Genomic DNA, 27037 nt, shown 5'->3' on the forward strand with positions numbered 1-27037 from the left:
ATACTTATTGCGCCTCGGCATTCGGGCAAAGACCATCCCTACCCCGACGAATTAGGAATCTCCGAACAACAAAAATAAGTACTATTAGTGACACCGGGCCGGGTCAGCACGGTACACGCGATAAAACCTTATCGAGTCTTCACCAAGCCATGGGAAACCATAGGATTGGCATCCCTCTCCTACCATTGATTACCGAAGCTGCAAGCCTCAAAATCGAGACGTTTAGCACTAATAAACCACGTTTCTGTGAACTAATCTTTCAGAGGTTACAACTTCGATTGCTATCACTAAATATAGCTCCGGACTGCAAAATTCAATACACACGCTGGCATTGAATTGAGAAAAGATTCTGACTGGGAGATTCAGAGAGTAAAAATGCAGTGATATCGAAAACACGACAAAACACCCAACAATTTGCAAACACATGATTTTGGTATATGAGACGAATAATACTCCAATGCCTATCAGCAACGCGTATCGTTGTTTACACTACACATCCGTACTAGGAAGCAGGGGTGAATGCATGGTCATGTGCACGCGCGGCTGGACCAAGCTCAGATGTTATCAAATGATGGGGCAGACAGCTAGCGTGAGGCTCGTGCACAGCCTTGACATCAACCATCATCCATTGTTGGCACCATAGCTGTGCACTTGCTCACCGTACCTGCGCCCCAAACCCCATCTCCCTTCCTCAGTTCCTCGAGACGACATCTCCCAGAGCTGTACAACCCGTCAGCGACCATCGATCTTCTCGTGACATAACCCCGCATCCAGACTCGACGTGACGTCGCAGACTACTGAGCTTCGCGCCTTGAGTCAATTGCGCGCTTCCTAGTCTTCACACGCTCCACATACCCTTTTCACCATGGCTTCAAGAAAGAAGGTCCTTCTCAAGGTACTGGAGCTTCTCAGAATATATCAGACTACTGCTAATGCGCCCAGGTCATCATCCTCGGAGACAGCGGGGTCGGCAAAACGAGCTTGATGAACCAATATGTACGAACCTCTTCCAGTCCGACTCTCAACCGACAAGGTGGCTGCCCAAATCCTCATCGCAGTGCTTATACAAAGTGACCAGGTCAACAAGAAGTTCAGCGCAAGCTACAAAGCAACCATCGGGGCCGATTTTCTGACCAAGGAAGTCCTCGTTGACGACAGGCTCGTCACCATGCAGGTGCGTATGCACTCGCTGTACCAATGAACAAGAGACTAATGGAACCAAGCTCTGGGACACGGCCGGCCAGGAGCGCTTCCAATCGCTGGGCGTTGCCTTTTACCGTGGCGCCGACTGCTGCGTGCTCGTATACGACGTGAACAATTCCAAGAGTTTCGACACCCTCGACAGCTGGAGGGATGAGTTTCTTGTCCAGGCTAGCCCCATGGACCCAGAGAGCTTTCCATTCGTAGGTGGACATGCACGATACAACAACAGGGCAGTTACTGACCAACGCAGGTTGTCATTGGCAACAAGATTGATGTGGAAGAAAGCAAACGCATGGTGAGTGCGCACTGTGCCCACTATCAGTGAACTGGTCTGATAGAAATAGATTTCGTCCAAGCGCGCCATGGCCTTTTGCCAATCAAAGGGCGGCATTCCTTATTTCGAGACGAGCGCCAAGGAGGCCATTAACGTCGAACAAGCTTTTGAAGGTACTTAGAATCTCTTTTTTCCAAAATTCTGTTTCTAGTAGCTGACTTGCGTAGTCATTGCACGACAAGCCTTGGCGCAAGAAGATGTCGGCGATTTCAGCAACGACTTCCCCGAGACGATCCCGATTGACCTCAAGGGAAATGAGGGTGGTTGCGCATGCTAGTGCACACGTTGAAAGAACGGGCATGGCCGATAACAAGATTAGTGGATATGTTTATGCCGAAACGCCGCCTTGCATGTGGAGTTGATATGGCGTCTGGTGTTTTGGCATACTTTTTGCGGCAGAAGCATTTTCTGCAACGTATTCTTTTTGACGGATTTCATCGTTTGCGAGTCTATGTAGCTGCATATACTAAATACACAATACAAATACCTCGGCTATACAAGCATTGCAGGTGATGTCGACAGTTGATAGAAAAGCACGACCGCGTGACTTGGGCCGAATAGCCGCATCGGCGTCGGCAAGCCACACCAACCGTAGGTGGCTGTAGCGGGCCGTGACCACGCCCACCTGAGACAAGAAGGCTAATGAAACCCCCGAATGGACGCAATACTTCGCATCTGTCCGCGTGTCCCTCCGAAGCACTCCGTGCAACTTCACCTGCCCACCTCCTGGCGTCCGCTCGTTCACTGATCAATTGATGGGCACTTGGATCTTGTTTCATGCGTCAACGCAATCTCCAACCCTGACTCCGTTTATCCCCGAAGACCCTCCCTGACCGACTTGCGCAATCACACGAGCACACCCACCACAGCCTATACCACATCTCTCCACCATGATACCCCGGCGAGAAGAGCTTGTCGAACCAACGTCCATCAGCCCGCGCGTCAGCGATGTCTCTGACGAGAGTGCATTTATGCGATCCCAAGACTATCTCGACAGTCCCGCGACCGAAGCCAGCCAGTGGATGGATGGGAAGGATAACATGGGAGCATGGTCAGCCAAGGTCAGACACGCCATCGGTATAGGATTTCTGCTTGCGACCGTGTTTCTATGGACTGCGAGTAATTTTCTGGCAAGCGTACGTTGCTCTTCTACATAATACTACATGTCGCATCGGCAAGGCATCTCGACTAATGTACGAACAGACTATTTTTGCAGACAACTCCTATTCGAAACCCTACTTCGTAACCTACATAAACACATCCTTCTTCATCCTCCCGCTACTACCTATGCTCATGCACTGCCTATGGAGCGACTACCGCCAACCAAACACTGCGCGCCAGCTTCGACAGCCGTTTCTCACACACATGTATAATCTCTTGCAACGACGAACAGGTAAATGGACACTACTCCGCGAGCACGAATCTAGCTCTTCCTTGGTACCTTCGCGCGAGTCCAGGAACGACGAAGCGACCGAAGTATTGCTCTCATCATCAGCCCCGGGATCCCTGAATCTGGGTAGCGGAAAAGATGTGGGACATGCCACAGACGAAGGATTAACATTACACGATACATCCAAACTAGCTCTCGAGTTTTGCATCCTATGGTTTCTGGCAAATTACTTTGCCGCAGCTTGTCTCAAGTACACGACCGTCGCTAGCTCCACCATTCTGTCATCCACATCGAGCATCTGGACGCTCCTGCTCGGTTCCATAATGCGCGTGGAGCGCTTCACCATGCTCAAGCTCGTCGGTGTTCTCGCATCCCTGAGTGGTGTCGCTCTGATATCCCTGGTTGATGTATCCGGCGACACGGACGAAAACCGGGGTACCTTTCCACACAAAACACCACGCGAACTGGCTATTGGTGACGTCATGGCATTTGTCTCTGCAGTTCTCTACGGCTTCTACACGGTGTTTATGAAGGCCAAAATCGGTGACGAGACGAAAGTCAATATGCCGCTTTTCTTCGGGCTGGTGGGGTTGGCAAATGTCGTGCTTCTCTGGCCTGGTTTCATCATCCTCCACCTTACAGGTATTGAGGAGTTCGAACTTCCGCCTACGACGCGCATTCTCAACATTGTTCTTATAAATAGCGCATCGTCGCTTGTGTCGGACTTTTGCTGGGCCTACGCCATGTTCCTCACGTCTCCTCTCGTTGTTACCGTTGGTCTCAGCCTGACGATTCCGTGTTCCTTGGTAGGCCAGATGCTGCTGGATTCGCAGTACGCGAGTGCTCTCTACTGGGTGGGTGCCGCCATCATGGTACTTTCATTCCTCTTCATCAATCATGAAGATAGAAAGGATGAGGTGCAGGGTCCAGCGGATACGAGCGCACGCGGTAGTTTTCAGAGTGTGCGGCAAAGTTTGAGTCGGCGGAACTCCAGGTCGCAAGTTTGAACATTTTGTTTTGTTTTTGAGAGCATTTTGCATTTGCATTTATCGCTGTTGCCGTTTGATTCCAAGGCACGGTAAGGGTGTTGGTTTTTTCTTTCTCAATAGATACATATGGTGTAGGGTGGGTATATGCCATATAACCTTCTCGTTTCATTTTCTATTCGCTGAATAGATATCGAACAATATCATTATTATACGAGTAAGGTTGTTCTTGCCATTCCTGCTATTCCTTCTTCCCACCATCCATATTCTTGGAATAATGATTCCGCGAGTACTTGCCTTTACCCTTGTTCCACTTATTCTTGCCGCCCCCACCACCACCCCGATAGCTCCTCTCGCGATCCTCGTCTTTCCTCTCACTCAAACGCTCCTTTTTTTTCTCCTGCCACATATCGTCATCTTCTAGCTCCTCAGCCTCCCACCCTTCTTTTTCCATGAATTCTTCCAGCTGCTGCTGTAGCTGCGGTTCCCATTTTTCTGCGGACTCGAAGTCGGAGAGTTCGATCACGTTTTGGCCGAGTGTATAGGCGCCTTGGCGTGAGCGGATTAGCGAGGACATGAGGCCCAGGGAGGAGCAGGCGAGACCTAGGTCGTGGCAGAGGGAGCGGACGTAGAAGCCCGATGTGACGGTCATGCGGAGCCGGGCTGCTGGAGGTTGTGGTGGTGGTTGTGTAGATGTGGTTGGGTCCTCGTTTGATGATTGTACCTGATTTACTACTTCTGCCTTCTCGGATGAGGGTTCTGGCTTTCCCTCTGTTGGTAGTGATGAATCAGTAGCGGTTCGTGGAGTCACATCCTGGATTGTCTCAGCTGCCTCCGTTGGGGTCTCTTGTGATGGCAAAGCACCAGACATGGCTGGCTCCGTCTCTGACTTGGGCATCTTTGGCTGCTTCCCGGCGCCTTCTACACTATCGTCCTCGGGCGAACGCGATCTTTTCCGCCCCTTCCGCGCCATGGTATTGGCATGGATCTTTGCATCCACCTCTCTAATGCCAAGTAGCTTTTTCGCGCCTTCCATCTCGACACCATCGACTTCTTCCTTTGGCCACGCGTACTCATGGCTTCCTGGTTCCAGCCACTCAACAAGCTCCAGCTCCTCCACTTCCACGGGTCGCGCAGCTACCTCGGGTATCTCCTTACCCTCTCTTGCGTATTCGTACATTTTCTTGCCATCGACCTTGAGCGCTGAAAAGACACTTGGCTTCTGCATAATCTTGCCACGGAACTGCGCCAGTTTCTCTTCTACCAGCTCTCTTGTGACATGTTCGTATGGCGCCTTGCTAACTACCTTTCCAACGGCGTCGTAGCTGTCTGTAGCAGCACCAAATAGCACGACGCATTCATATGTCTTTGTGCATTCTAGAAAGCGTTGCAGACACTTTGTGCCTCTTCCCAGCCCGACAATCAAGACACCGGTAGCCATAGGATCCAGGGTACCGCCATGACCAAGCTTTACTTTAAGATTATTGATATGCTTCTGTTTTGCGTGCGACAGAATCAGCGACCGTTTTTGGTTCTCAAGCCAAGGCGCAAGGAGCGAGGAACAAGCAAAGTGCTCTTGCAGGTCGCGTAGCACGCCGGCTGAGGAGGCCCATTGCGTTTTGTTGACGGCGAAGATGCCCTCGAGCACCTTCTTCCTGCTCTCTTTGGGGGGAGTGGCCATGACTGTGGCTGCGCGTTTGATCGATGATGCGACGGACATCAACGTTGGGAGGAAGGTCAGCTCGAAAGCTCTACGCGCGCAGTGAAAGCCTCCTGATCGTTCTTCTAAGAATAACGCAACAAGGCGAGTATCCGAAGTATATGGCAGAAGTATAACAATATTGATGATGATTCGTCACTTTCCCTGCAGTTGTCCCGCAACCACGGTTGTTGTTGCACACCGTTGACGCTGTCCAGTTTTTTAATACCGAAGATATGGCGTCGGAAGCTATAATGGACCCAGGCCTAAACGGGTATAGCGGCTGCCTAAGAATCCCTGCAAACACAAAAGGCGCGTTAGTGGAAGCGCTAGTGCGCATCTCTCTCATTTGCCCGCCTAACCCTTCCCTTCTCTTATATAATACTGTGGCTCTCCATCGTCGCTCGGGCACATACACTACTAAAACACCGGCAGTTGTCGCATCACACTGCCAAAATGTCAGGCAATAGAGAACTGGAGGATCTTGCAAAGTCCTCCACGGATGACTTCTACAAGCTACTAAACGTAGCCTTTGACGCAGAAGCAGACGCCATCCAGAAAGCGTACCGTAAAGCATCTATCAAATACCATCCAGATAAAAACCCCGACGACAAGAATGCTGCTGATCGCTTCATTCTCCTGGGATGGGCACGCGATATTCTGATTGACGAAAAACTTAAAGGCGAATATGATCGCGCAAGAGCGAGGCGGCGCGAGAAGGTGCTGCAGGACGAGATGCTGGATGGTCGGCGACGCAAGCTGAAGGAAGATCTTGAGAGAAGGGAGAAAGAGTATCAAGATCAGAAGTCTGGTATCAAGAGAAAGGTTCCTGAGGACATGACCGAGACTGAACGGAAGCTTCATGAAATACAAAAAGGTGGCAGGAAGCGTTACCACGAAATCAATGAGCGCCTAGAAAAAGAAGCCCAAGAAGAGCGAGAGGCCTATCTCGAGGCCATGAGGAAGAGGTCAGAGCCGCAGGGAACCCAGCGGAGCGAATCTTCCGAAATGACTCGCGCTGTCAAATTTGAGTTTCCGCGGGAAAGCGATGGAGAGCACTGGGACCAGGATACGCTTGCAACCATGTTCTCAAAGTACGGCGAGGTGGATATGGTTGTCCTGCTCAAGGACAAAAAGACCCGACATGCTGGAGAAAAGCATCGTACAGCTTCAGGCATGATAGTTTTCACACATATCGATCACGCCTGCGCAGCTGTCATGAACGCCAGATCCGATTACCCTTCCCTCAGCTCTGTGAGCTGGGCAACCGGCGAACCCGAGTCCGTCGACAAGGCGTCCGCCAAGGCGTCCGCCAAGGCGTCCGCAAAAGATCCCTTGGACGAATCAGAGCGTCTGGAAGTGTTGGCCAACATGCGGTCGGACGAGTCAAATAGTACGTGGACTGGTGAGTGGGTGGCTGCTGGAAATTGGCAAGGCAAACCGATCATGATACCCAAGCCTTCGTCCTTTCCAAAAAAGCAGAAGCAGAAGCTTCATGCGGATAGAATGGACGTAAATTGAGAGAACTTTGGACAAAAGGAATGTATTGAGATAGATGATGGACCGACCAACCTGCTGATCGAGATTAATGGACCGAATCAGTATGTACTTCCAAACCAAGCCTAACTCCATTCGGTGATCCATCGCAGAGAGCCATATGCATGAGTAACTACAGTAGATTCGAGCACCGCCGACCAATGACGTACGTATAGGATATGATTCGGATATTACCTGAGCATAGTAAAAGACGATGTGGGGCCATTCTGAAACGCAAATAGTGGTCTTACTAATCATTGGCGATAGTTAACTAGTTACGAAGGTTCCAAAGCATGTTCGAAATAGGCAGCCGTGTCGCATTGCATGGGCGTCGCAACCTGACTCGAGAGTGCTGCTGGTCTACTGCTTGGTCTGAACCATTTCTGAACGTAGAGTTTCTAGGTTTGGTAACACTAGAAGCAAATTTTCAATTCCGAATAGCTCAGATATGGAAAGCACAAGTGATTTGCGTTCAATTACGTGAATTCGAAATGACCATGCCAATATAATAGACCGCATTCAGTAATAGATCCTGTTGTCGGCTTCATGCCCAAATTATAAGACCATTATCTTGTTGATTCGCTGGTGCTGTTTTTTCCTGGATCCGTCAAACAACCCCATTCGTCCCTCTGTTTTCTACGATTGAAATGCAGTATGTATTTTTTCCGGACTCCTTTCTTTAAGCGGTTTTTTTCAGCAAGAATAAGTCGTTCCATTCAATTGCACAATTTTCTGCCACAATAGATGGCCTGATACTACCACCTCTGCGTAAGATTCTCCAATCTTCACTTTGTGAAGCAGGCACAAGTTAGATAATTGTTCAAAATAGCAGACGTACCAGTACGCACCAACATAGCACGCAAGGGTGTAGCTCCTGGACCGCAGAAGCGAATTCCAGGAGTATGGGGATCATAATGGAGAAGGTTCTGGTAAGGTTGGACTGACTGTCGGTAAGGAGATTGCATGCATAGTTATCTTCACTGTACAAGAACGGTCACGCTGGCAAGCCGGCCCTGGAGCCTTAAATTCAACAGCATTAGCACTGGAAATCCTGCATGCTCTTTGGTTGATTCTTTTACGGCTGTGATGTCTGGGGAAATGAACGCCTATATTTGGGTCCACATATCCGTACAATTCCTGCCGTTTCTCATCGCGGTGAACCCAGTCTTGCATTGAATCCCAATCTCATATCAAAGCAGCTGCATAAAGAATGAGGGGCCTGCGCCCAAATTTAAAACATGACGTACGACATGATGGGAAATGAAATAACGTTCAAGAACATAGAAGCATCGAGCGGCCATGCCAAGTTAAAAAACTTGATCGCTCCAGAGCCAGTCTTAGCCTATGTAGTGCCCAGCGTCGATCTACTCCCTTATTTGCATTGTGTGTGGCCAGGAAGTATTATCGTACGAAGATAGGAAAACCAAAGGATAGTGGTTCTGATGTACTACTGACGTCATCACGTGTTTCGCGATGTCTCGAGGGTGAATCACAGTGAATCGCGGTGAGTGACGACGATGACGCCGCGGTGACGAGTATCAGGTGAGCAAATAATTGCACGTTTTGTTTGTGCGACAATCCTACCTATTGAGATAAAAAGAGCACCTGCTTGACGCCCACCTCCTCCATCAAGACGAGTGAGCAAGCAAAAAGCAAATATCTTTTTGTGCCTTTGTCGTAACACAATCTCAAAAGCTTCACAGCCAAATTAACGATGGCCCGTCACCAGCACCCAATCGATGGTCCCGCCGACTACCCCGTTGCAGACAAACGCGAGCAAACTGGTCTTCTCACGCGCTTCGTGCCCGACAGATTGAAGACGACGGCCTTGTACCGCTGGCTCTTGCGCCTCACCCGCCTCCTACAGTTCATCTCGTCCGTAGTTTCTCTCGGCATTTTCAGTCAGCGCCTGTACAAAGTCTACCGACTAGTCAACAGCATCAAAACTCGACGTGGCGTCAACGGCGCATACGGTGCTGTCGAAGGCATCCTCGCCGCCGCTGTGCTGTACACGCTCCTCACTGTGCTTCTCTCGTGCATCAAGAAGTCTGCCAACCCTGGAGGAAGGAAGCTACGATGGCTCTGGGTTCTCCTCGATCTACTTTTCGTCGGAGCGTTCATTGCAGTCGCAGTGCTGACCCGTCCAAACGGCGGCCGCGCTGGCGCCAAACACTGCTATAACCCTAGGCGTCTAATCGGCGTTAATAGCTCGAGTACTATCACCGGCGAGACGGCGAATAGACGCGACGATTCTTGCAACCTACCTTGGGGCACATTCATATTAGCTATCATTAGCACGTAAGTTTTCGCTTTGACCCTTCCTTGTTTTGGTTTTTTACTGACTGATGCTAGGTTTCTTCACGCACTCACTGCCGCATTCCACGAGATCAAGGATTATCGTCGCAGTAACAGGCTTGACCACGAGAAGAACCTCCAGAATCAGTACGCCACTGGACAGCCTGGTGCGCCCGATGGTGCGCCCGCCAGTTCGCATACTGCTCGTTATTAAGTGTGTGACGGGAATGATCTAAAACGTGCAAACGTAGCAATGAAGGAAAAGCATAGGCGTTCGAGTTCTTTATGATATACTTAGTAATGGTAAACTCATAAGTAATAGTTAATAAGGGAGAATATCCACGTATAATACACATCTTTGAAATTCCACAATTAACCTGCACTTCGTTCATCTGCCAAAACATATCGCGTAGATTATGCAACTGATGCTACCCAAAACATGTGAACAGGACATCAAATCAGTGCAAATGTCTAGGGCGAAGTATGTTCATGCATACGTAAGAGTGATGTAAGCCTCAGTGTGATTGGCCGCCTCTTCTACTAGAATCGGGTATCCGGCAGCAATTGATCGACTAGTATTATGAGTGACGATAAACGGAAAAAAACAACTAGGGCAAAGACCTAACACAGGATTTGATTGGACTAAGTAGATTGCAGTTACTATTATCCTCTCACACGATAAGAGTTACCCGGTAAAGCTATGGTATACGTAAGCATGCTCATAAATTCTCCCCTCCTTTACACGATCATCAATAATATTGGCGCGCAACGGAGGGTTTCCCGGCAAGCTCACAACGAAAACCATCCCAATTATCAGACAGCTGTAAGCACTTACTAATCCAAATGGGCCAATGAATTCTGCTCTGATTTAGTCATCAACAATGCCAGCAGTTGGGTTCGAGAAGCAATTAATAGCCTCTACGAAACATGGACAAACAGGATGCTGGCGCACAGGAGATTCTTGACGCTCTAACAAGCTTGGAAACTCAGTTAAGCGAGATCATCATTGATTTATCTTTATCGTGCTGATTATCTCAGAGTCTTTTTATAAGGGGTTGAGAATGTGCGATTCTAGCTACCGATATGAAGATGTAATGTTATTCTATGAAGAGATGAATAGATACAGACGTTGTTTGCAATTGACGAGCATCCCCGTTACTCGAATGAACCATAAAATACGGCCACTGGCGACTTCCCATTATCAACGTAACTATTCATTACAAAATCTCGTGCTCAAGTGTTTTCGGACGAAGAGGCATAGCTACTGCTCTATTGAAACAACTGAAACCTCGAGTCCTTCCTCCTCGGCACAAGGTATAATCTATCAGTAGTGTATATCTGGATCCAAGAAAACTCCTGGCCTACCACCTGCGTGATTGATAATTTCCTCAAACGTAAACATGTTTATCCTGATGTAAAAGTCTATAACAGCTGTCGTTGGCATAGTTATGCATCCGAAGTTCCGCTGAGGGCCACAGCGAGTATTCTTTGGTACAGCAGCAACAGGGTCGTGATTCGCGTCCACAACCTTTACCACGCATAAGTCAAGATCTTTTAGCACTTGAGAATTGGTTAATAGAAATATAGCAGTATTTCTATTACGGGTTTGAGTCCCCCTCATCGGCTGACCGCCACTTCCTTCTAGGTAGACCTGCCGGATATCTTACAGTGTCCGTCCGTCCAAAGTAGCGGGAACAGAATGCGTGTCGAGCCGAAATCGATCTAGTGCTTCCATAACAGCGTCAGGATCTTCTTCCGTCTCGAGTTTGGTGAGTCCTTTCTTCACTCCGTCAGTGATATTCTTGAGCAACTTTGACTACTGTTCATCCGATCCATGGCCATAATATGTTCTATAAATTGTATAGCCCCAGTACTCTAGGAAAGGCTCATGATCCTCCTCCTGCTCGACTTCTTGATGTACGGCAAGATGAAGGCCGTGGTCCAAAAATGCTGCGATAGTTCGCATAGCGGTAGAAATGATATACTCAGGATGGTCGGTACGAGTTTATATGGGTGAGTGAGTGTTGGCAGGAGCGTTTCCCTCTTTATACCGGCCACATCGGTGAATACAAAGGGATTAGTAAAACCAATCCTTTGTGCACGTTGAGACGATAGGGTAACTGTTGCCTGTGCCGCTGTGCGCTAGCGCTGAAACTCTTACCTTCGCGGCTTCTCGCTTAGTGTCATTGAAGTCTGCACCGGGACACCCGCGATTAGTTGCCGGGCCACGGCCGGTGAATTGGTGTAGTAGAGCACGCCAAGCGCTTTGGTCTTTCTATGTAATATGCGCATTGTCGTCGCCACACTACACAAGGCCTCTATCCCACAGCAGACTACTATCTCGGCAACTACTTCTCGGCAATACCGACTTCCCTGAGTGAATAAACTAGCCCCATACTGATTTCCCGCGCGATATCCATCTACAAGACCCAGTTGCTATACGAAAGCGAAGACAAGGATGATTTTGTTTAAATGCGTACGAAACTGGAACCTAGGAGGCCGCTGGATCATGACAAGTCAACGCGCTCATTCTCATCATGTTGCGCGGGCGTTACTTCCTAGTAGATGCACCCGGCGATAAGACATTTGATCATTTTGCTGATTCATTCAGATCTGAATCATGGCCAAGATCTATTCAACTTTAACTACCCGAGGCCGCTTCGTAAGCAACGAGAAGCAAGAAATGTCACAGCGCCATGTGTGCTTCAACGTCAATGAGCTTGCACTCCGCGCGGCAGAGGTTGTTGGTGCAAAAATATGCGTCAACATTGCAAAGTACCGGGATAGTATGTACAACAAGAGTATGTTGTTAACTATGAATGATGACTCTCGGGTAGTGGCCAAAGTTCCGAATCCAAACGCTAGTTTACCTTATTGGACCACTGCGAGCGAGGTTGTGACGATAGATTTCGTAAGTTCCACCAGCAGGCTTTTGGTTTTTGTATCTTGCTTACGTACAGATATCAGGTCCGCAACATTCTTGACATCCCCGTCCCCAAAGTCTTGGCTTAGTGTTCTCAGGCTCATGAAGATCCGGTTGGGGCAGAATACATCATCATGGAAGAGGTTCCAGGGGTGCAACTAGAGCAGGTCTGGCCGAAAATGAGCATAGAAGATAGGTTTGCTATTGTCCGATCAATCGCTGGTTTTCAGCAAGTCTGGACTTCAGTCGCTTTCACAAGATATGGAAGCTTGTATTATTCAAAAGACCTAGAAGATACGCCCAGTAGCCAGCCGCTCTATATCGACGCACATGGTGGTCACACAAAAAACAAGAATCTTGCTATTGGCCTGTCTGTAGCACGTGAAATATTTGATAACAGAAGAGCAGCCATCAATTTCAATAGAGGACCATGTAAGTAGGCTACCGAAAAAGACAATTTTTCAATTCACAATGACAAGGGGATTCTCTAGAAGCGTATCATCGCGCCATTGGACAACGCAAAATAGTGTGTATCAATCAGCTTTCCGAGTTACCCAAATCTCCGATAACCCTGTGCGGCCCGGGAACCTATCAGCCAATGAAAGAAAAGAAGGTCAAGGCTTTACACTGTTACCTCGATCTCATAAAGCAGACCCTTGCAGAAGATCAAACGATATCGTCCGCACATCTTTGGCATGATGACTTGCACGTTGCTAACATCTTCGTCGACTCCGCTGAGCCTACCAAAGTTGTGGGCCTTATAGACTGGCAGTCAGCAGAGATATCTCCGCTCTACTTCCATGCCCGGCAGCCTCAAATTATTAACTATGTTGGTCCACCAATCAACGGTCTTGAACGACCACAGCTTCCGAAGGACTGGGAAGAATTGGAACCGTCCAAGAGAGAGGCGGCTAACACACTATATCTATAGCAATCGCTCTGTTTGTTGTATCACACTCTCATAAATCACCAAAATCCTCGGATTTATGCGGCTCTCCAGTTCCAGAATACGGAAAAGTACTTATTTCTATTGTTGGCACGTAACCTCCTCATCGATGGCGAGGCGCTCTATCTTGCCAGGATAGCCGAGCTTGAGCCAACTTGGAATGTGTTTTCAGGCAAAGGAGATTCAAATTACCCATTCGCTTTTTCAGACAAGGAAAGAGAGGAGCTCAAGGCTGATGCTGAAGGTGCGATACAAGGTATGGAAGCAATGAGTTCAATAAGAGAGAGCTTAGGAGATTTACTCCCTGAGAAGGGCATTGTGAAGCCAGATAATTATGAAAAAGCACCGGACGCCTTGTCACAGATGAAAGATCAAGTGATTAGTGCATTTGTCACCAACGCGAAGAAAAGGAAGGCTTGGGAAAAGGCATCGCCGTTTGGGAATTAACTCGATTGGCTTAGAAGATAGCACAAAGAATCACATTCAAGTTTAAGTTGTCAAGACTTAGATAATTCACAACCTAATTTGCTTGCAAGTTCTGAGTGGTCTATTTGCCAACTACTATACTGACTTTCCTCTTGTGGCGTCAACGCGCTGGAAAGAGACAAGTGCTGGGGCCAGAGAGCCGTCATATATCCACCATCATCATTCAGTTTGAATTGGTGATACGAAGGCAAGAGTAGCTGCAGATACTAAGAGCCTCAGATCAAAGATCATGGCCTGGTAAAATTGAAAAGTTACAGCTTATAGGGTCCAAAGCAGCGAGGTGAAGAGTGATACATGTAGCTACGTGATTTAGACTATCTAGATATGCAGTTGCATCAGGTGAGATACACATCGCTATCTCCAATGCGCATTCGCCTGATGTCATGTGTCTGTTTGAGCTGAGTGTTGTGAGTGGGTTGCCCTGTGTAGACCTATCAACTGAGAATAATTGGCGCTCAGCCTTATGCAATAACCCTGAAAGGGATGTAAGGATGAAAATTTTCTTGTCTATATCCTTGTTGTACTGTTCAGCTCCTGCAAGCCCACACTTTGTCAAACGCCACAAATTGCACTAGCATCCCGTAAGCGTACTAGCCAGCGACGAGCCGCAGCCTTGGCAATAAAAGAACGAGATATTGTGGAATAGAACGACTAAGGCCATCCATTCTACATTCACAATTCCTTTGATCCTTCAAAGCCATTCGTATATCCACCATACTCATTACCCGGCGATATTAATACGGACTACAGATCAGGCATTCTACTTATTGGATATGTAAGCCGTTGATCAAGTTGGGCCTCGGTTGAGTTCTAAATTGGAATGGTTTTCTTCTTGAGATATATGCATGCGGTAACCATCCGTTCACTTCGGTTTATATAGCCAGCCATAAAGTATTCCTCCTTGGTAATCACAATTACAACCCAGGTTCTAAACAAATATTTTGCCAAGAATGATCAACCCACTTAGTCTCCAAATGCTTTCCTTGGTCCTGACCACGCATGCAACTGGTAATACATTTCTGAAGCGAGCTAGACGGAATTATCTCTCTCAAATGTTTTACCATGGGAGCTCGTTGTACTAACATTGACAGCGAATGTACTCGCGCCTCCTCCACCACCTTCTGCTCAGGCTTGTCTCAACTCGTGGACTCGATACCACTCCATCCGGAATGATCTAACAACCGAATCGTACACAACCACGCTTACCTCGACTGAAATCTTTTCCGTGTACCCAGTTGTTCCAACTTCAACCTTCTGCGACAACATCCCTCGTCTAATGGGCCGCCAGTACAGCAATTACGTCACAGAATTTTATCCAACAGCAGCATATACCACGTGGCCGACCATGAGCAGTCCAACACCGACCTGCACAGTGAATGGAAATGATTGTGCCAAACTCCGGTCGAGCTGGACTTCGGTTTACACAACAGAAACCCCAATCCCAGACTTCCCGGTCCCATGCACGGCATACAAGGCCTGCTCTTCCGTTCCCTCCGGCCCATGTAGCTTAGTAGGGTCCAGTGTAAAGGTTTACTATTGGCCGACACCAGCAACTCAGCCACTCTGCCCTCAAACAAACACACTCATGTCAATCAGTCGTCCAACGCCAGAAGCAGCAAAGCCCAAGTCACGTGTAGTGAAGGTGATTGACGGACTTACGGTTACCTCGCCTTCCATCTACATATCAATCCCAACCTTATACGCGCAGCTCCGTGGTGTGCCGACATATCTATTCACTGGCTGCGGTACTCAACTAACGTCGCTTACACTATCAATTCCACCGTCACCTATCTCCACACTTACTAGACAGACGAGGGGAAGGAGACCCACATTCGAGAATCCGAAGCCTTTCGCGCTGAGCACGTTGAACTGGCCAGTTTCAGCGACAAAAGTCTGCTCGGAACGGACCGTTTGTGAATGGGACGATGTTATAAGCACTTGCAACGATGTACTTACCACCTCATGTGCGACACCAACGATTAACCCGTATAATTACAACCCAGCGCTCTCGTTGCCGACTGACTTGGTCAGCCTGGCTGCAAAGCAAGATGGTAGTTACCAGAGCTGTGTGGTATGTCTCATTGATACGCTGGAGATGGGGTATTGAAATAACATTCTCAGGTTCATCCTGCGGCTGGTGCCGATGTGACTTGGATCCCAATTACAACGCTTCTAGGTGATCCAAGGTATACTCAGGGATGGTCAAGTACTCCGACGATAACTCCAATTACTAATACGGCAGCACCTACGCCTGAAATCATTTCTACTTGATGATAGTGGACATGTCGGCGGTAGACAAGACTATTTAGCATTGTGTGGGGAAAGCAAGACAAAGCAATGATGTGTGCCCGCTCATCCAAGACCGGTTCGCGAGAAATCTCCTAATACCGAAATGACCAATGAAACCAATGAAATAATATACCATCCACGTGTCCATGCGAACTTGTCCTGATGAACACAGCAGCGGACACTAACACCCGAATACCCTAGGATAGGACGTGGTAGTTTTGGAGGAGGTTGCCTCGAGAGGCTATGGCGGCTATCTAAAGATGTTCAGTTTTAAGATAGAGGGGTTTTCTATGCTGATCTCACCTAAGTAGAATGGAATGATTTAGCACTAGGTCTTTAAGCCACTAGTTCTGGTTGTAGAGCAATGACCACTAGTACAGGGCTTGCAACAACTTAACCATGCTGTTTTAGGGAGTAAAGGACAGCTGGAAATGCAAGCAGCGTAAGCGACATCGCAAAACGCGTCTATATAGTATTAGCACTATTATACCTAGGTAGTAGTGTAAGCTAAGATGTTTAGTCTTACCTGTTGCTAGGTTTCCTGTATAAAGTATAGAAGATACTGCTAGTTGTATACTTGACGAAATGCATAGCTGTTGTGTAGTTGTGCGTGAACGTTATACAGGCTTCAGGTCTTTCAGTGATAACAATGGTTGTAAGGAGATAACTTTAAGAGTAGTGAATGGGAAAACGCAAGATTGGTTTGATAGTACGTGAAGACCATCATGATTCTCCTTTTTATAGTTATTTCTTCGTCGTTTACGGTTTTACCTATGCCCACTTCTAGTCAGGAGCAGTGATGGATAAATATTTCATTAGACATTGGATTCAGTAGCCAATAGAGAACATAATTCTACTGTAATGAATCAGAAGAAGTCCTGTTGCTAACAGCATCTATTCATTTAGTTGATAATGACTTTGGTATCTTGGTGGCTGCTGAACCTATTCTCTAAAAAAAATAACTTGCCCAAGTATGGTTAGAAGAGGGAGAATCTAGAAGCTCCTATAAGTTCAAATACATCGCTATAGGACCGACTGAACTAAACTTGAAACGTCCGTGGGTTGTCTGAGCGTTTAGTGAAAGTGTCTGAAGGATTCCCTAACTTAACTAGGAATTCCTTTATACTATCCTGCGCAGAAGATTAGCAGAACAATGATAATTTGTACAGTACTTATTCAAAAGTCTGGCCTCGCTAACCGAAACCCCACCATCATCAAAAGTTGACGCCCGTGCTGCTATCACCAATACCTCCACCAAAACTGCATATTTTTAAAATTTGAAAAATAGAATTAATTCTTCTATACTAGTATTTGGTTTGCCAGCCTCGTGCCTCGCGGCAGGCGCGGAGGCGTCGCGGCATTAACTTAATTAGTGCCTGTATTTGGCTGCTAGGTATTCTTCTCTAGCACTCTTTTAGCGCCTTACAAAAACTATCCCACTATTCCTAGGTTTTACTGTAATTACAGTATTGTGGATAGAAGCGATCTATATTTCGTTTAAGAACCTACTAGAGGTACTTAATAGGGTTAAGGTCTAGTAAATAAGCTGGCTAGCTAAGTAGTGTAATCTGATAGGAGGTAAGGAACTCGCGTACTCTATGGGAGGTGTGTATACGCGCGTTATTATACATAAAAATCTGCGAGGGCCGCTAGTAAGGTAGAAGACCTTATTTAAGGGTTTAGATATAACTTTGGCTACTATACCCACTATAGGAAGCATCTAGATCCCTTTCTATAATCATGAGAGGACTGCGTCGCCCCCGGCCGCGTTCATCCACCTATATAGCCCCCTACACTATCTACTATAGGCCCTAGCTAGGCAAAACCTCTATAATTATCCTGCGCTTCTATTTTTCTTCTAGATACTAAAAACACCACTCCTATATAGTACTAGATCCCTTCTAAACTAAGCACTTATCTAAGAACTTAACCGTGCGCTGGTGCTAAAGAAAGCTCTAGTATTAATATAAGAATCTATAGCGTTAACGAGCATGCTAGAGCTTTAACATTAGACGCTTTTTATAGCGGTATTTACTAAGATTGCGTTCTTTAAGGACTTAGTATAATATAGAGTGGCTAGAGAGCTTTAAAGGGGTCCTATTAGTATTAATAAATACTGCTTCTTAAGTAAGGTTTTTATATAGTATTTTTAGTAATTTTCGTGCCAGCCAATAGACGATCTTTATCTAATAGGGTGATATTATCTTTAGACGGCCAGAGCGAGGCTTATCATCTATAGTACTAGTGTAGTGAAATTTTTTGTATAGTTTTCTAATCGTGGAGGGGTCACGCCTAAAAACCTTATCTACCTCTCTAAAGCTTGCGCCGCCTCGTAACATCCCGACCGCGATATTACGCTTAGTAGTTGTCATATTTTAGCGACGGCGCACATTTTGAGATACCGCTTGGCCGAATTGGCGTGGTGTAGCGTTAGTGGTGGGCATTCAAAGAATGGGGCAAGGTTGGTGTTGGTGGGGCAGGGGAGCTTAGCGAGGCCAGACTTTTGACGAGTAGCTGTATTTTCATAGGGCTGAGCTCCTGAGATGATGATCAGCGTTCTGCCAGGGCCTCTGTCAAATGCAGGACCGGGATATCAGATCTGCCAGATCTACTGGATAACCACTGGGAATACTGATTTCGATTCTGGCTAGTACTAATTACAACATAGTCAGATCGGAATATACTTCACTAGTTTCGATCGAGGTAAGGCTGAGAAGGAACGGTGAAATCGATCGATCATGAAGAAGCTCTGAACGCATTGTCACAGATCAAATCGAATGATTAGTATATTTGCTACCAAAGCTAAAGAAATAGAAACTTGGAAAAGGACATGACTGTTTGGGAGTCAATAAATTGGGCACCAAAATTGCAGGATTATTAACATATCTTTGTATACCTTGAGTGAATTTCGAGTAATTCTCGTCATACTAGCCATCTTCAGTGATAAGTCTCGAAAATACTCCATCATCTATGGTGGTTTGAGAGTTATGGTGGCATTGCTGAGCCTCGCATGGGCGCAAGAATAAGCCTTCTGTTCATGCTTGTCTTGGACATCGAATCGGAAGCAGCCATAGTATCACTCACAAAATTGATTACAGTCTCTGCTGCCTACACGTTGAACGCAGCCACGCAACCACTGCATATCAATCTGCGGGCGCTACTCATGGATATCTGTCCGCCCCAACAGCAAGCTACAGTCAGCTTATGGATCACGAGACTTTCTGCAACTGGGTCTGTTCTTATTACTTCCATTGTCTTCTGTTTATCAACTTCGTTCAGTCTCCTTTCAGCAGTTTCCTGTACCGCACTCTTCTCGCTCCTTGCATTACACACATTAGGGGCTCGATACTATTACCGCATGATTGAAGAAAGGCAAGCTGGGAAGCTGGGTATGTGGGAAACTGGGTGCTTTGCTGCACGGCTGCGCTAACTCGTCAGCAAGGTCACTCATCTGCCTAACGTTAGCCGTCGAGTATGTCGCACCCGGCTATTTTCCTGGTTTGGTTGGTTCCCTGCATTTTTCACATAGGTAAGTACGTTCGCCGCTTCTTCTATGCGCTCTAAAGTTCTCATCCCATATCATTGTCTTGGCCACTTTGGGAAATTCCTTCGCAAACGTTGAAATGATGTTTTGCAGCGTAGTGTCCCAGTCATACACGCTAGATGCTTTCAGATATTATTTCTTACCAACAAAACGAATATTTTAACAAGCCGAAGCTCGGTATGAGATCCGGATTCCGAAGCTAAGAGAAAACCCGGTTGACAAACTCTGCTGCTGACTACCTCATGGCATCTGTGGCGTGCTGGAAAAGAAAACTAGCAAGCTATATTGGGAAAAGGTACCCGACATGGCCTAATAGAGGAACTGCAGAATTGAAACGCTTCGTGGTTAAAAAATTTCATGATAGCCTCCCTGGCCAAATCCACGTTGCAAAGGCAGGGAAGCCAGCGATTGCTTAAAGCATGATATCGGCATTCGCACTTCATAACCTCCTTCGTGGAAGTTCCTCAAGACATTGGCAGATGCTGAGCTGTAATCAATGTTGAGCCGTGTATTGCGAGGAATGTCGGAAGAATCGTTGCTGCTCCGATTGCGGCTATTGTAGCCAACAGTAAACTCGCAGTGCACGGCCACCACCAAATAGATATTTTTTTGAGAACTGCTGTAGAAGAAGCTGTTCCAATCGCGTCTCAGTTTCATCGATTTCGTCATTGCTTACTTCTGAGTAACGATGCGATGTTCGAATATGGCTTGCTAATCACAAAAAGAAGCCGACAGAGGTTGTGCTTAGGCTGTGATGGGGTATGATCCATTTTTGAACTCTACCGATGTTGCAGAACTTTCAGCCTCTGAAGAAGGCAACGATTTCAACATCTAGCTGAGAAGCGATTTGACAAATAGCCGTGGACATCCCGGTCCGCCCCGGTCGCTTTTGCGATAAGATGGGTTCTGTCGGAAACCACAGGGCCAGAATTTGTGTTCGGGGTTTAGACGATGTCTGGACGATCTACTCAGAAATGGAGATCCGATAGGGTATGGAGCTTTTCACTTGTGCAACAAACAAGCAACCTGGATGAAAGACATCTCAAGTGTTCAAGAACTCACGAACTCTGTGAGCAATTTCTTATATTTTTTAATCTTTGTGCACCTACTCTATAACTCTACGACCTAAAGCACTAGATACGCATGTAAATGATGGTTTGGTATAAATAAACGTTGTCAAGTGACTCTGATGTCTTCAACAACATATCCACCCTAAGAAGAATGCTTGGAGAGAACCCCAGCTATTTAGCCGAATATGATTTTGGAAATTTCTTCTATTTGAGCGAAAACTAGATTATTGCTTTCTCGTCAGAATCGACTTTGCTAAGATGTAATGCTCAACATCAGTCTTATGCCCCCTAACTAAGCTTCATACCACATCTCGCTGGCATCACCCGTTGAGTGTATGGATGAGTATCAAAATGCGAATTGCTTGCCTGCCTGGAACTCCAAGATTGGGCAACGGAAAAAAGCCTAGACGATTATCTAAATTCACCGGTACCTCCGACGGATTTAAGTTGTTTGTTTCGACTACTGAAGTGAACCCGATTGGTTCCGTGTAGCCGAGAGCAGATGTCAATCCGATATTTGAAATTGCAAGAGTGACAAAGCATTTTGAGCAAGGAAGTTGCAAGTTTGTGGACCATTAGCTTCCAGTGTCACTAGATATACTTATTTTTCGCTGATATACCTTTCCAGAAGGAAGAATTCACCAATGACGGATCATCGCAGACATCGCTTCACATCATGCAGCATGCAAATCTTGAAGAAGCACCACTATTGCGACCAAAAACACCAATATCGAGTCAGGTCCTCGTCACACGCATGTTTTCAAGGCAGGTCTGATGATGGCAATCCCTGATCAATATCCTACAAACTGCCTTCTTTCTCAGTGCTACAGTGTGCATGTGGGTTATGGCGTTTCAATTGCTCCGGGATTTACTAGTCTCAAACCAAACGCATACTTCTTCTACAGGAGAATCTAGGAGATTGATCAGTTCGGGACTTGGAGAAGAGGGCCATACAATGGCCGAAGAGATATCAAGCTCGGTGCCTAGACGTATGTACAAAAGGCCTGTTTCTGTATGTATCGATGCCACAGATTGGATCTGATACCTTGCAGTTGATACTCAGCTTTGAATCTTTTGCATTGAACACAAGTTCCAGATTCAAGACTCTCAAAATGCAACCCATGCAGAAGAAGTGTCGCTGCGCAAAGGATGGGCAATCATTGTACCTAGTACTTTAATAAGCGGCCAATACTGCCGAACATAAGACAATAATGGTTTTGTAAAAGAAGGCAACGGTTTGATCACAGTTGAAAAGCTAAATGCTCCAGTCTTGCCACCGGCAACCAATCGCCCAGCCGACTCTAATATGCACCACTTCTGCCTTACTACATATATTCTGTCAACTATACAGTTTGATTATTTCCATGTACATATCATAGTAATATCTTCACGAAAGAAACTAATTCGCCTTGCCAGCGATCAATTCAAGAAGCATTTGACGAATTCATCAGGAAACCTAGCACCGAACCAAAGTTGGGATATTTTAACTATTGCGTTGGATATCTACGGGAAGGCATCTTATATTATGGTGACACAGCGTTAGGAGGGCAGAGCATGTTCAGCTCGGAAAAAAGAGCGAATCAGGTTTGTAAGATTTCTGAAAAATCTTACATTGGTGCTTCTCTCATGGTATGTCAGCAAATTCAAAACGTGGTCGACGCTGTGGATATGGCAGAGCGTTCTCCGAAGGGTAAACACATTCAAGAACTCGCAGTGAAGGGAAATGCCGTAGAAGAAGACATGTATACTCGTGAGATGTGAACACCGCATGAATACCTGGAACACGAGACACAATGCTAGTGGCAGATGCTTTGATAGCCTTGAGACCTAGATAATTGATTAATGCTATGTTAATAGCATAGAAACGAAATGAATGGATACGCTACTCTAGTTGTTCACAAACCGATTATGTGTTTCAACGATCTATCTGCGTGTGGAGAAGTGAGGCTCTACTGTTAAGCTGAGTTGAGCCAGCCCCCTGAATATCGCAGCAACAGCCAACAGCTGGAGCGATAACCAACGCATTCTTGTTACTGATAAATATATATCAGAAGTGCGGACGAGCAAATCTTCCTCTTGGGTTGCTTTTAGACTAAGTCCTAGGGGCCTGCCATATTTCCCTGATTTTTCAAACTATGATGATTGAATCAAATAATCGTAAAAGTCATATTCATTCCAGCACGCTCGCATTTAATTGTCAAAAACAGAGCCATCTGCTGGATCAGGTAATTTATGCTGCTCTTGGCCTTCCCGCCTGCACCGACCGGGAAATATTCTATTTCCAGAAACTCGGAAAGACCGATCTTGATCAAATTAAGCTCTATATAGGCAAGCATATCTATACTAGTGATGCTTACTCCGGTTGGCACAGATCGGGGAGGTTCGCGCAAGTTGAAGATATCTTCCTTCTGAGTTGCCGCTTCCTAGTTCTACCCGATGCCGAACTAGCATCGCAATTAGGCTCTGCCCAAGTTTTTACGCGTGTCTTGAACGAACATGTAGGCACTGTACATAGCGGATACGTAGTTCGCATCTTACAGCGCTCACCTCGCAGTAGCTGCAAGCGAATTTCTTTCAATGACACGACATCCCCTCCTAATACCGCTCTATCGCTCACCTGGGCTGCCAACATACGTCTACGTCTTATGCATAGCTATTGGATATTGTTGTGCGAAAGAAGGCTGGTAACACTAAGGCTCTCTAAGTAGGGTAACGCCAGCCCGAACCTTCAACAACGTTCAAATCCTGTGGCCGCAAAATCGCCCAATGTCAAAGGTCACACCGCCGATCCTTGTTGCATAGGTCAATGAATTACTCTGCTAAACTTTTGCACTATAACAGTTCTGGTGCGTGGCTCCATGGGCTCATTTTTACCGAGTGCTATTATTACGATTTTGCGCGCATCGTGCGCAGTTCGTGCACGGACACAGTACCTTGCCGCGTCTTGACGGGATTTCGGCTGCGGAGACCCCATGTCCTTTAATCTCCATATGGCAGTGGATCATCCCATGTAATCTGCTGCTTCATCTAGAGGGAGATCGTGCCTTGATTGTGGTTGGTGCAAAATAGACATTTGCGCTACTAGCTCGGGCCCTCATTGAGATGTCAAGCTTTTCCCCGCTATTTAGCCTTTAATCCTTAACCACCCCGGCCTTGCTACGTCACTGCCATTGGCGGATTCTCTCAGTGGTTTGCAAGTGTCCCGATTGCGGTCATGTTTACCGTAACGCAATATAGCTATGGGCAAGGTAACCTTACATATAGGAAACGATCCACATGTTTCTGCAACAAATTACCACCAATGGTCTCAATCTTTGTATGCGATCGCGTCTCCTATTCGTGTAGAAGATCGGTAGTTCTATCAATCGTATATATATGAATTTCGAATTGCTGTTGCGAAATCACTAAAGACTTATTGTATAAAGAATGGAATTCCAGGCTCCTATGAAAGACGTTATCTGCCGCACACTTTCGTTACCACCTTTGACAATAGCACTGCGCCATGCTCCTCAAGGCTACCTTTGCTGGATACCTCTCGGTAGTGGTACCAATCTTTGCCCAGACCATACCGACTGTCGTTGTACCGGAAGTAGGAACCTCCGCCCATGCATTCGACTTAAGCCAGGTTGCGTTGAGCAACAGCCGCTGGAAGGATAATGAGAATCGGACCCTCAACTACCTTAAGTTTGTCAATGTCGACCGACTACTCTACAACTTCCGAGCGACCCACAAGCTCTCTACGAATGGCGCGCAGCCGAACGGTGGATGGGATGCGCCCAACTTTCCTTTCCGTTCTCACGTCCAAGGTCACTATCTCACGGCGTGGGTTAATTGCTACGCGACCTTGCGTGACAGCACGTGTAAAGACCGCGCTGCATATTTCGTTCAGGAACTCGCCAAATGCCAGGCCAACAATGGTGTGGCCGGGTTCAGCCCGGGGTATCTGTCCGGCTTCCCCGAATCAGAATTCGCTGCTCTTGAAGCTGGCAAGTTGACGGGTGGCAATGTCCCATACTATGCTGTACACAAGACAATGGCTGGCCTACTCGATGCGTGGCGTATCATTGGCGATCAAAAAGCTCGTGATGTCTTGCTGGCGCTTGCAGGTTGGGTAGACGGACGGACCAAAAAGCTGAGTACTGCTCAGATGCAAACAATGCTAGGAACAGAGTTTGGCGGCATGAACGATGTCCTCGCAGAGATTTACCAACTTACCGGAAATAAGCAGTGGCTCACCGTAGCCCAACGTTTCGATCACGCAAAAGTATTCGACCCGCTTGCAAACAAACAGGATCAGCTCAGTGGTAATCACGCAAATACTCAAGTGCCAAAATGGATCGGTGCAGCTAGGGAATACAAATCCACTGGTACTAAGCGCTACCTTGATATTGCGAGAAATGCTTGGGATTTTACCATCAACGCACATACATACGCAATCGGTGGTAACAGTCAAGCGGAGCATTTCCGCCCACCTAACCAGATCTCCAACTTCTTGACGAACGACACTGCTGAGCAATGCAACACTTACAACATGCTCAAGCTCACTCGGGATCTATGGACAACAGATCCCACCAGTACGAAGTACTTCGATTATTACGAACGTGCTCTCATCAATCACCTTCTCGGCGCTCAGAATGCAGCAGACAACCATGGCCACATAACCTACTTTACTCCACTCAGGAGTGGCGGACGCCGAGGAGTCGGACCAGCATGGGGTGGAGGTACATGGAGCACTGACTACAACTCTTTTTGGTGCTGCCAAGGTAAGTTTGATTTCTTCTCCACATACTCCATGTGAAACTTAATTGAACATTGGCTAAATCCATTCACCAATAAGGTACGGCTCTAGAGACCAATACCAAGCTCATGGACTCCATTTACTTCTATGATAACTCGGCACTCTACGTGAATCTTTTCACGCCTTCGACGCTAGACTGGAAGCAGCGCAACGTCAAGATCACACAAGTAACCACTTTTCCTATTGGTGACACAACTACATTGAAAGTCACTGGCACTGGCAACTGGGCTATGAAGATCCGCATCCCTTCATGGACATCTGGAGCAACGATCAGCCTGAATGGTCAAGCATCTGGGGTTGCTGCCAACCCAGGGAGCTATGCGACACTGTCACGAAACTGGGTCTCCGGTGATACGGTTACAGTGAAGCTACCGATGAAGCTGCGCACCGTAGCTGCCAACGACAACGCAAACATCGCAGCTATCGCCTACGGCCCGACAATTCTGAGCGGTAACTATGGACAACAATCACTCAGTTCAATGCCATCGCTAGCTTTGAACTCTGTTCGCCGCACAAATAGCAACAGCCTGGCATTTACGGGGACTGCCAATGGTAAGGCTGTAGATATTGGTCCATTTTACGATGCGCATAACATCAATTACAATGTCTACTGGACGGTTACTGGGCAGTTCGCGACCTAGACCGCACTTACTACGAACAACGTTGTCTCCAGTAAGCGATTACTATTCAAGTGTAGCCAGCTTTTCGTCACAACAGTTCCCAACCTATTTTTCTACGTCGCTCAACATCTTTGTCTACATATTCAGATTAAACAAAAATATATCTTTAGGATCATCAGAAAACGTGCCAATCCCTTCAAGATCCATATACATCGACACACTAGTGATCAATTGAACAAAAACATGCGATGCGCATCCTACAAAAACCCATATAGATGTAGATGTAGGTTTAAAAGACTATTATCGAGTGTTCGAAGCGTTCTGTTCATAGTTTAGGCTTAACGTGATGGATAAGCGAGTCGCGCAGGCAAGCGAGTCGCGCACCTCACCAACTTTCTTACTCTATTACACTTGCCTTTATCATGGCTCCACGCCACGTTATTCAATTACTCTCAAATGAATCAGATATTCAGCTTGCTATACAATCTCTTGATTCTAATCAAATTCAAACAGGCCGCCGCGCAGCTTCAATCTTTAACGTGCCTGAATCAACGTTACGCGATCGACGCGCTGGGAAGCGCGCGAGACGCGATTGCCAGCCCAACTCAAAAAAGCTTACTCAGATAGAAGAGGAGGTGATTATAAGCCATATACTTGATCTAGATCAGCGTGGATTTGCGCCTACCTACGCTGCCGTACGTGATATGGCTGATAAGCTACTAGCTGCACGTGGTGCTGGCCACGTTGGGCAGAAGTGGCCAGCCAACTTCATTAGGCGTACAGGCTCTCTTACAACGCGTTTTAATCGATCGTACGATAGGCAGAGAGCTCTATGTGAAGATCCAGCCCTAATTAAGAGCTGGTTTGAGCTTGTGGAGCAGACAAAGGCCAAGTACGGCATCTGCGACGAAGACGTCT

At 46.9% G+C, this 27037-nt stretch overlaps 9 protein-coding genes across 9 annotated transcripts; 8 read left to right on the forward strand and 1 right to left on the reverse strand.

Annotated features, from left to right (window-relative positions):
- Window positions 1–615: 615 nt before the first annotated feature.
- Window positions 616–2031, forward strand: COCSADRAFT_36566 (uncharacterized protein). The gene is made up of 7 exons (XM_007701006.1): window positions 616–895; window positions 943–996; window positions 1079–1174; window positions 1224–1403; window positions 1454–1498; window positions 1548–1650; window positions 1705–2031. Exons 1-7 carry the CDS (start codon window positions 866–868, stop codon window positions 1812–1814), a joined length of 618 nt encoding a protein of 205 aa, XP_007699196.1. The 5' UTR covers window positions 616–865; the 3' UTR covers window positions 1815–2031.
- Window positions 2032–2427: 396 nt separating this feature from the next.
- Window positions 2428–3934, forward strand: COCSADRAFT_26178 (uncharacterized protein; the record flags this gene model as incomplete). Its single annotated transcript, XM_007700881.1, has 2 exons — window positions 2428–2673; window positions 2741–3934. 2 exons carry the CDS (start codon window positions 2428–2430, stop codon window positions 3932–3934), a joined length of 1440 nt encoding a protein of 479 aa, XP_007699071.1.
- A 220-nt stretch (window positions 3935–4154) lies between these two features.
- COCSADRAFT_88422 (uncharacterized protein) lies at window positions 4155–5594 on the reverse strand (the record flags this gene model as incomplete). Its single annotated transcript, XM_007701506.1, has 1 exon — window positions 4155–5594. The coding sequence occupies one exon, from the start codon at window positions 5592–5594 to the stop codon at window positions 4155–4157; it is 1440 nt and encodes a 479-aa protein (XP_007699696.1).
- A 394-nt stretch (window positions 5595–5988) lies between these two features.
- COCSADRAFT_36569 (uncharacterized protein) lies at window positions 5989–7586 on the forward strand. The gene is made up of 2 exons (XM_007701007.1): window positions 5989–7364; window positions 7416–7586. Exon 1 carries the CDS (start codon window positions 6069–6071, stop codon window positions 7131–7133), a length of 1065 nt encoding a protein of 354 aa, XP_007699197.1. The 5' UTR covers window positions 5989–6068; the 3' UTR covers window positions 7134–7364; window positions 7416–7586.
- Window positions 7587–8754: 1168 nt separating this feature from the next.
- COCSADRAFT_36570 (uncharacterized protein) lies at window positions 8755–9825 on the forward strand. Its single transcript, XM_007701008.1, has 2 exons — window positions 8755–9446; window positions 9501–9825. Exons 1-2 carry the CDS (start codon window positions 8863–8865, stop codon window positions 9655–9657), a joined length of 741 nt encoding a protein of 246 aa, XP_007699198.1. The 5' UTR covers window positions 8755–8862; the 3' UTR covers window positions 9658–9825.
- Window positions 9826–12126: 2301 nt separating this feature from the next.
- COCSADRAFT_356646 (uncharacterized protein) lies at window positions 12127–13783 on the forward strand (the record flags this gene model as incomplete). The annotated part of the gene is made up of 5 exons (XM_007701507.1): window positions 12127–12354; window positions 12411–12443; window positions 12465–12798; window positions 12846–13195; window positions 13298–13783. The coding sequence occupies 5 exons, from the start codon at window positions 12127–12129 to the stop codon at window positions 13757–13759; spliced, it is 1407 nt and encodes a 468-aa protein (XP_007699697.1). The 3' UTR covers window positions 13760–13783.
- Window positions 13784–14623: 840 nt separating this feature from the next.
- Window positions 14624–16309, forward strand: COCSADRAFT_199419 (uncharacterized protein). Its single transcript, XM_007701508.1, has 2 exons — window positions 14624–15869; window positions 15920–16309. Exons 1-2 carry the CDS (start codon window positions 15075–15077, stop codon window positions 16067–16069), a joined length of 945 nt encoding a protein of 314 aa, XP_007699698.1. The 5' UTR covers window positions 14624–15074; the 3' UTR covers window positions 16070–16309.
- Window positions 16310–21052: 4743 nt separating this feature from the next.
- COCSADRAFT_171054 (uncharacterized protein) lies at window positions 21053–24109 on the forward strand (the record flags this gene model as incomplete). The annotated part of the gene is made up of 7 exons (XM_007701509.1): window positions 21053–21169; window positions 21330–21457; window positions 21524–21690; window positions 21805–21870; window positions 21928–22039; window positions 22153–22276; window positions 24047–24109. The coding sequence occupies 7 exons, from the start codon at window positions 21053–21055 to the stop codon at window positions 24107–24109; spliced, it is 777 nt and encodes a 258-aa protein (XP_007699699.1).
- Window positions 24110–24203: 94 nt separating this feature from the next.
- Window positions 24204–26140, forward strand: COCSADRAFT_141970 (uncharacterized protein; the record flags this gene model as incomplete). Its single annotated transcript, XM_007701510.1, has 2 exons — window positions 24204–25464; window positions 25539–26140. 2 exons carry the CDS (start codon window positions 24204–24206, stop codon window positions 26138–26140), a joined length of 1863 nt encoding a protein of 620 aa, XP_007699700.1.
- Between the last annotated feature and the right edge of the window lie 897 nt (window positions 26141–27037).

The sequence above is a fragment of the Bipolaris sorokiniana genome (assembly GCF_000338995.1).
Source record: "Bipolaris sorokiniana ND90Pr unplaced genomic scaffold COCSAscaffold_6, whole genome shotgun sequence".
Taxonomy (NCBI): Eukaryota; Fungi; Ascomycota; class Dothideomycetes; order Pleosporales; family Pleosporaceae; genus Bipolaris; species Bipolaris sorokiniana.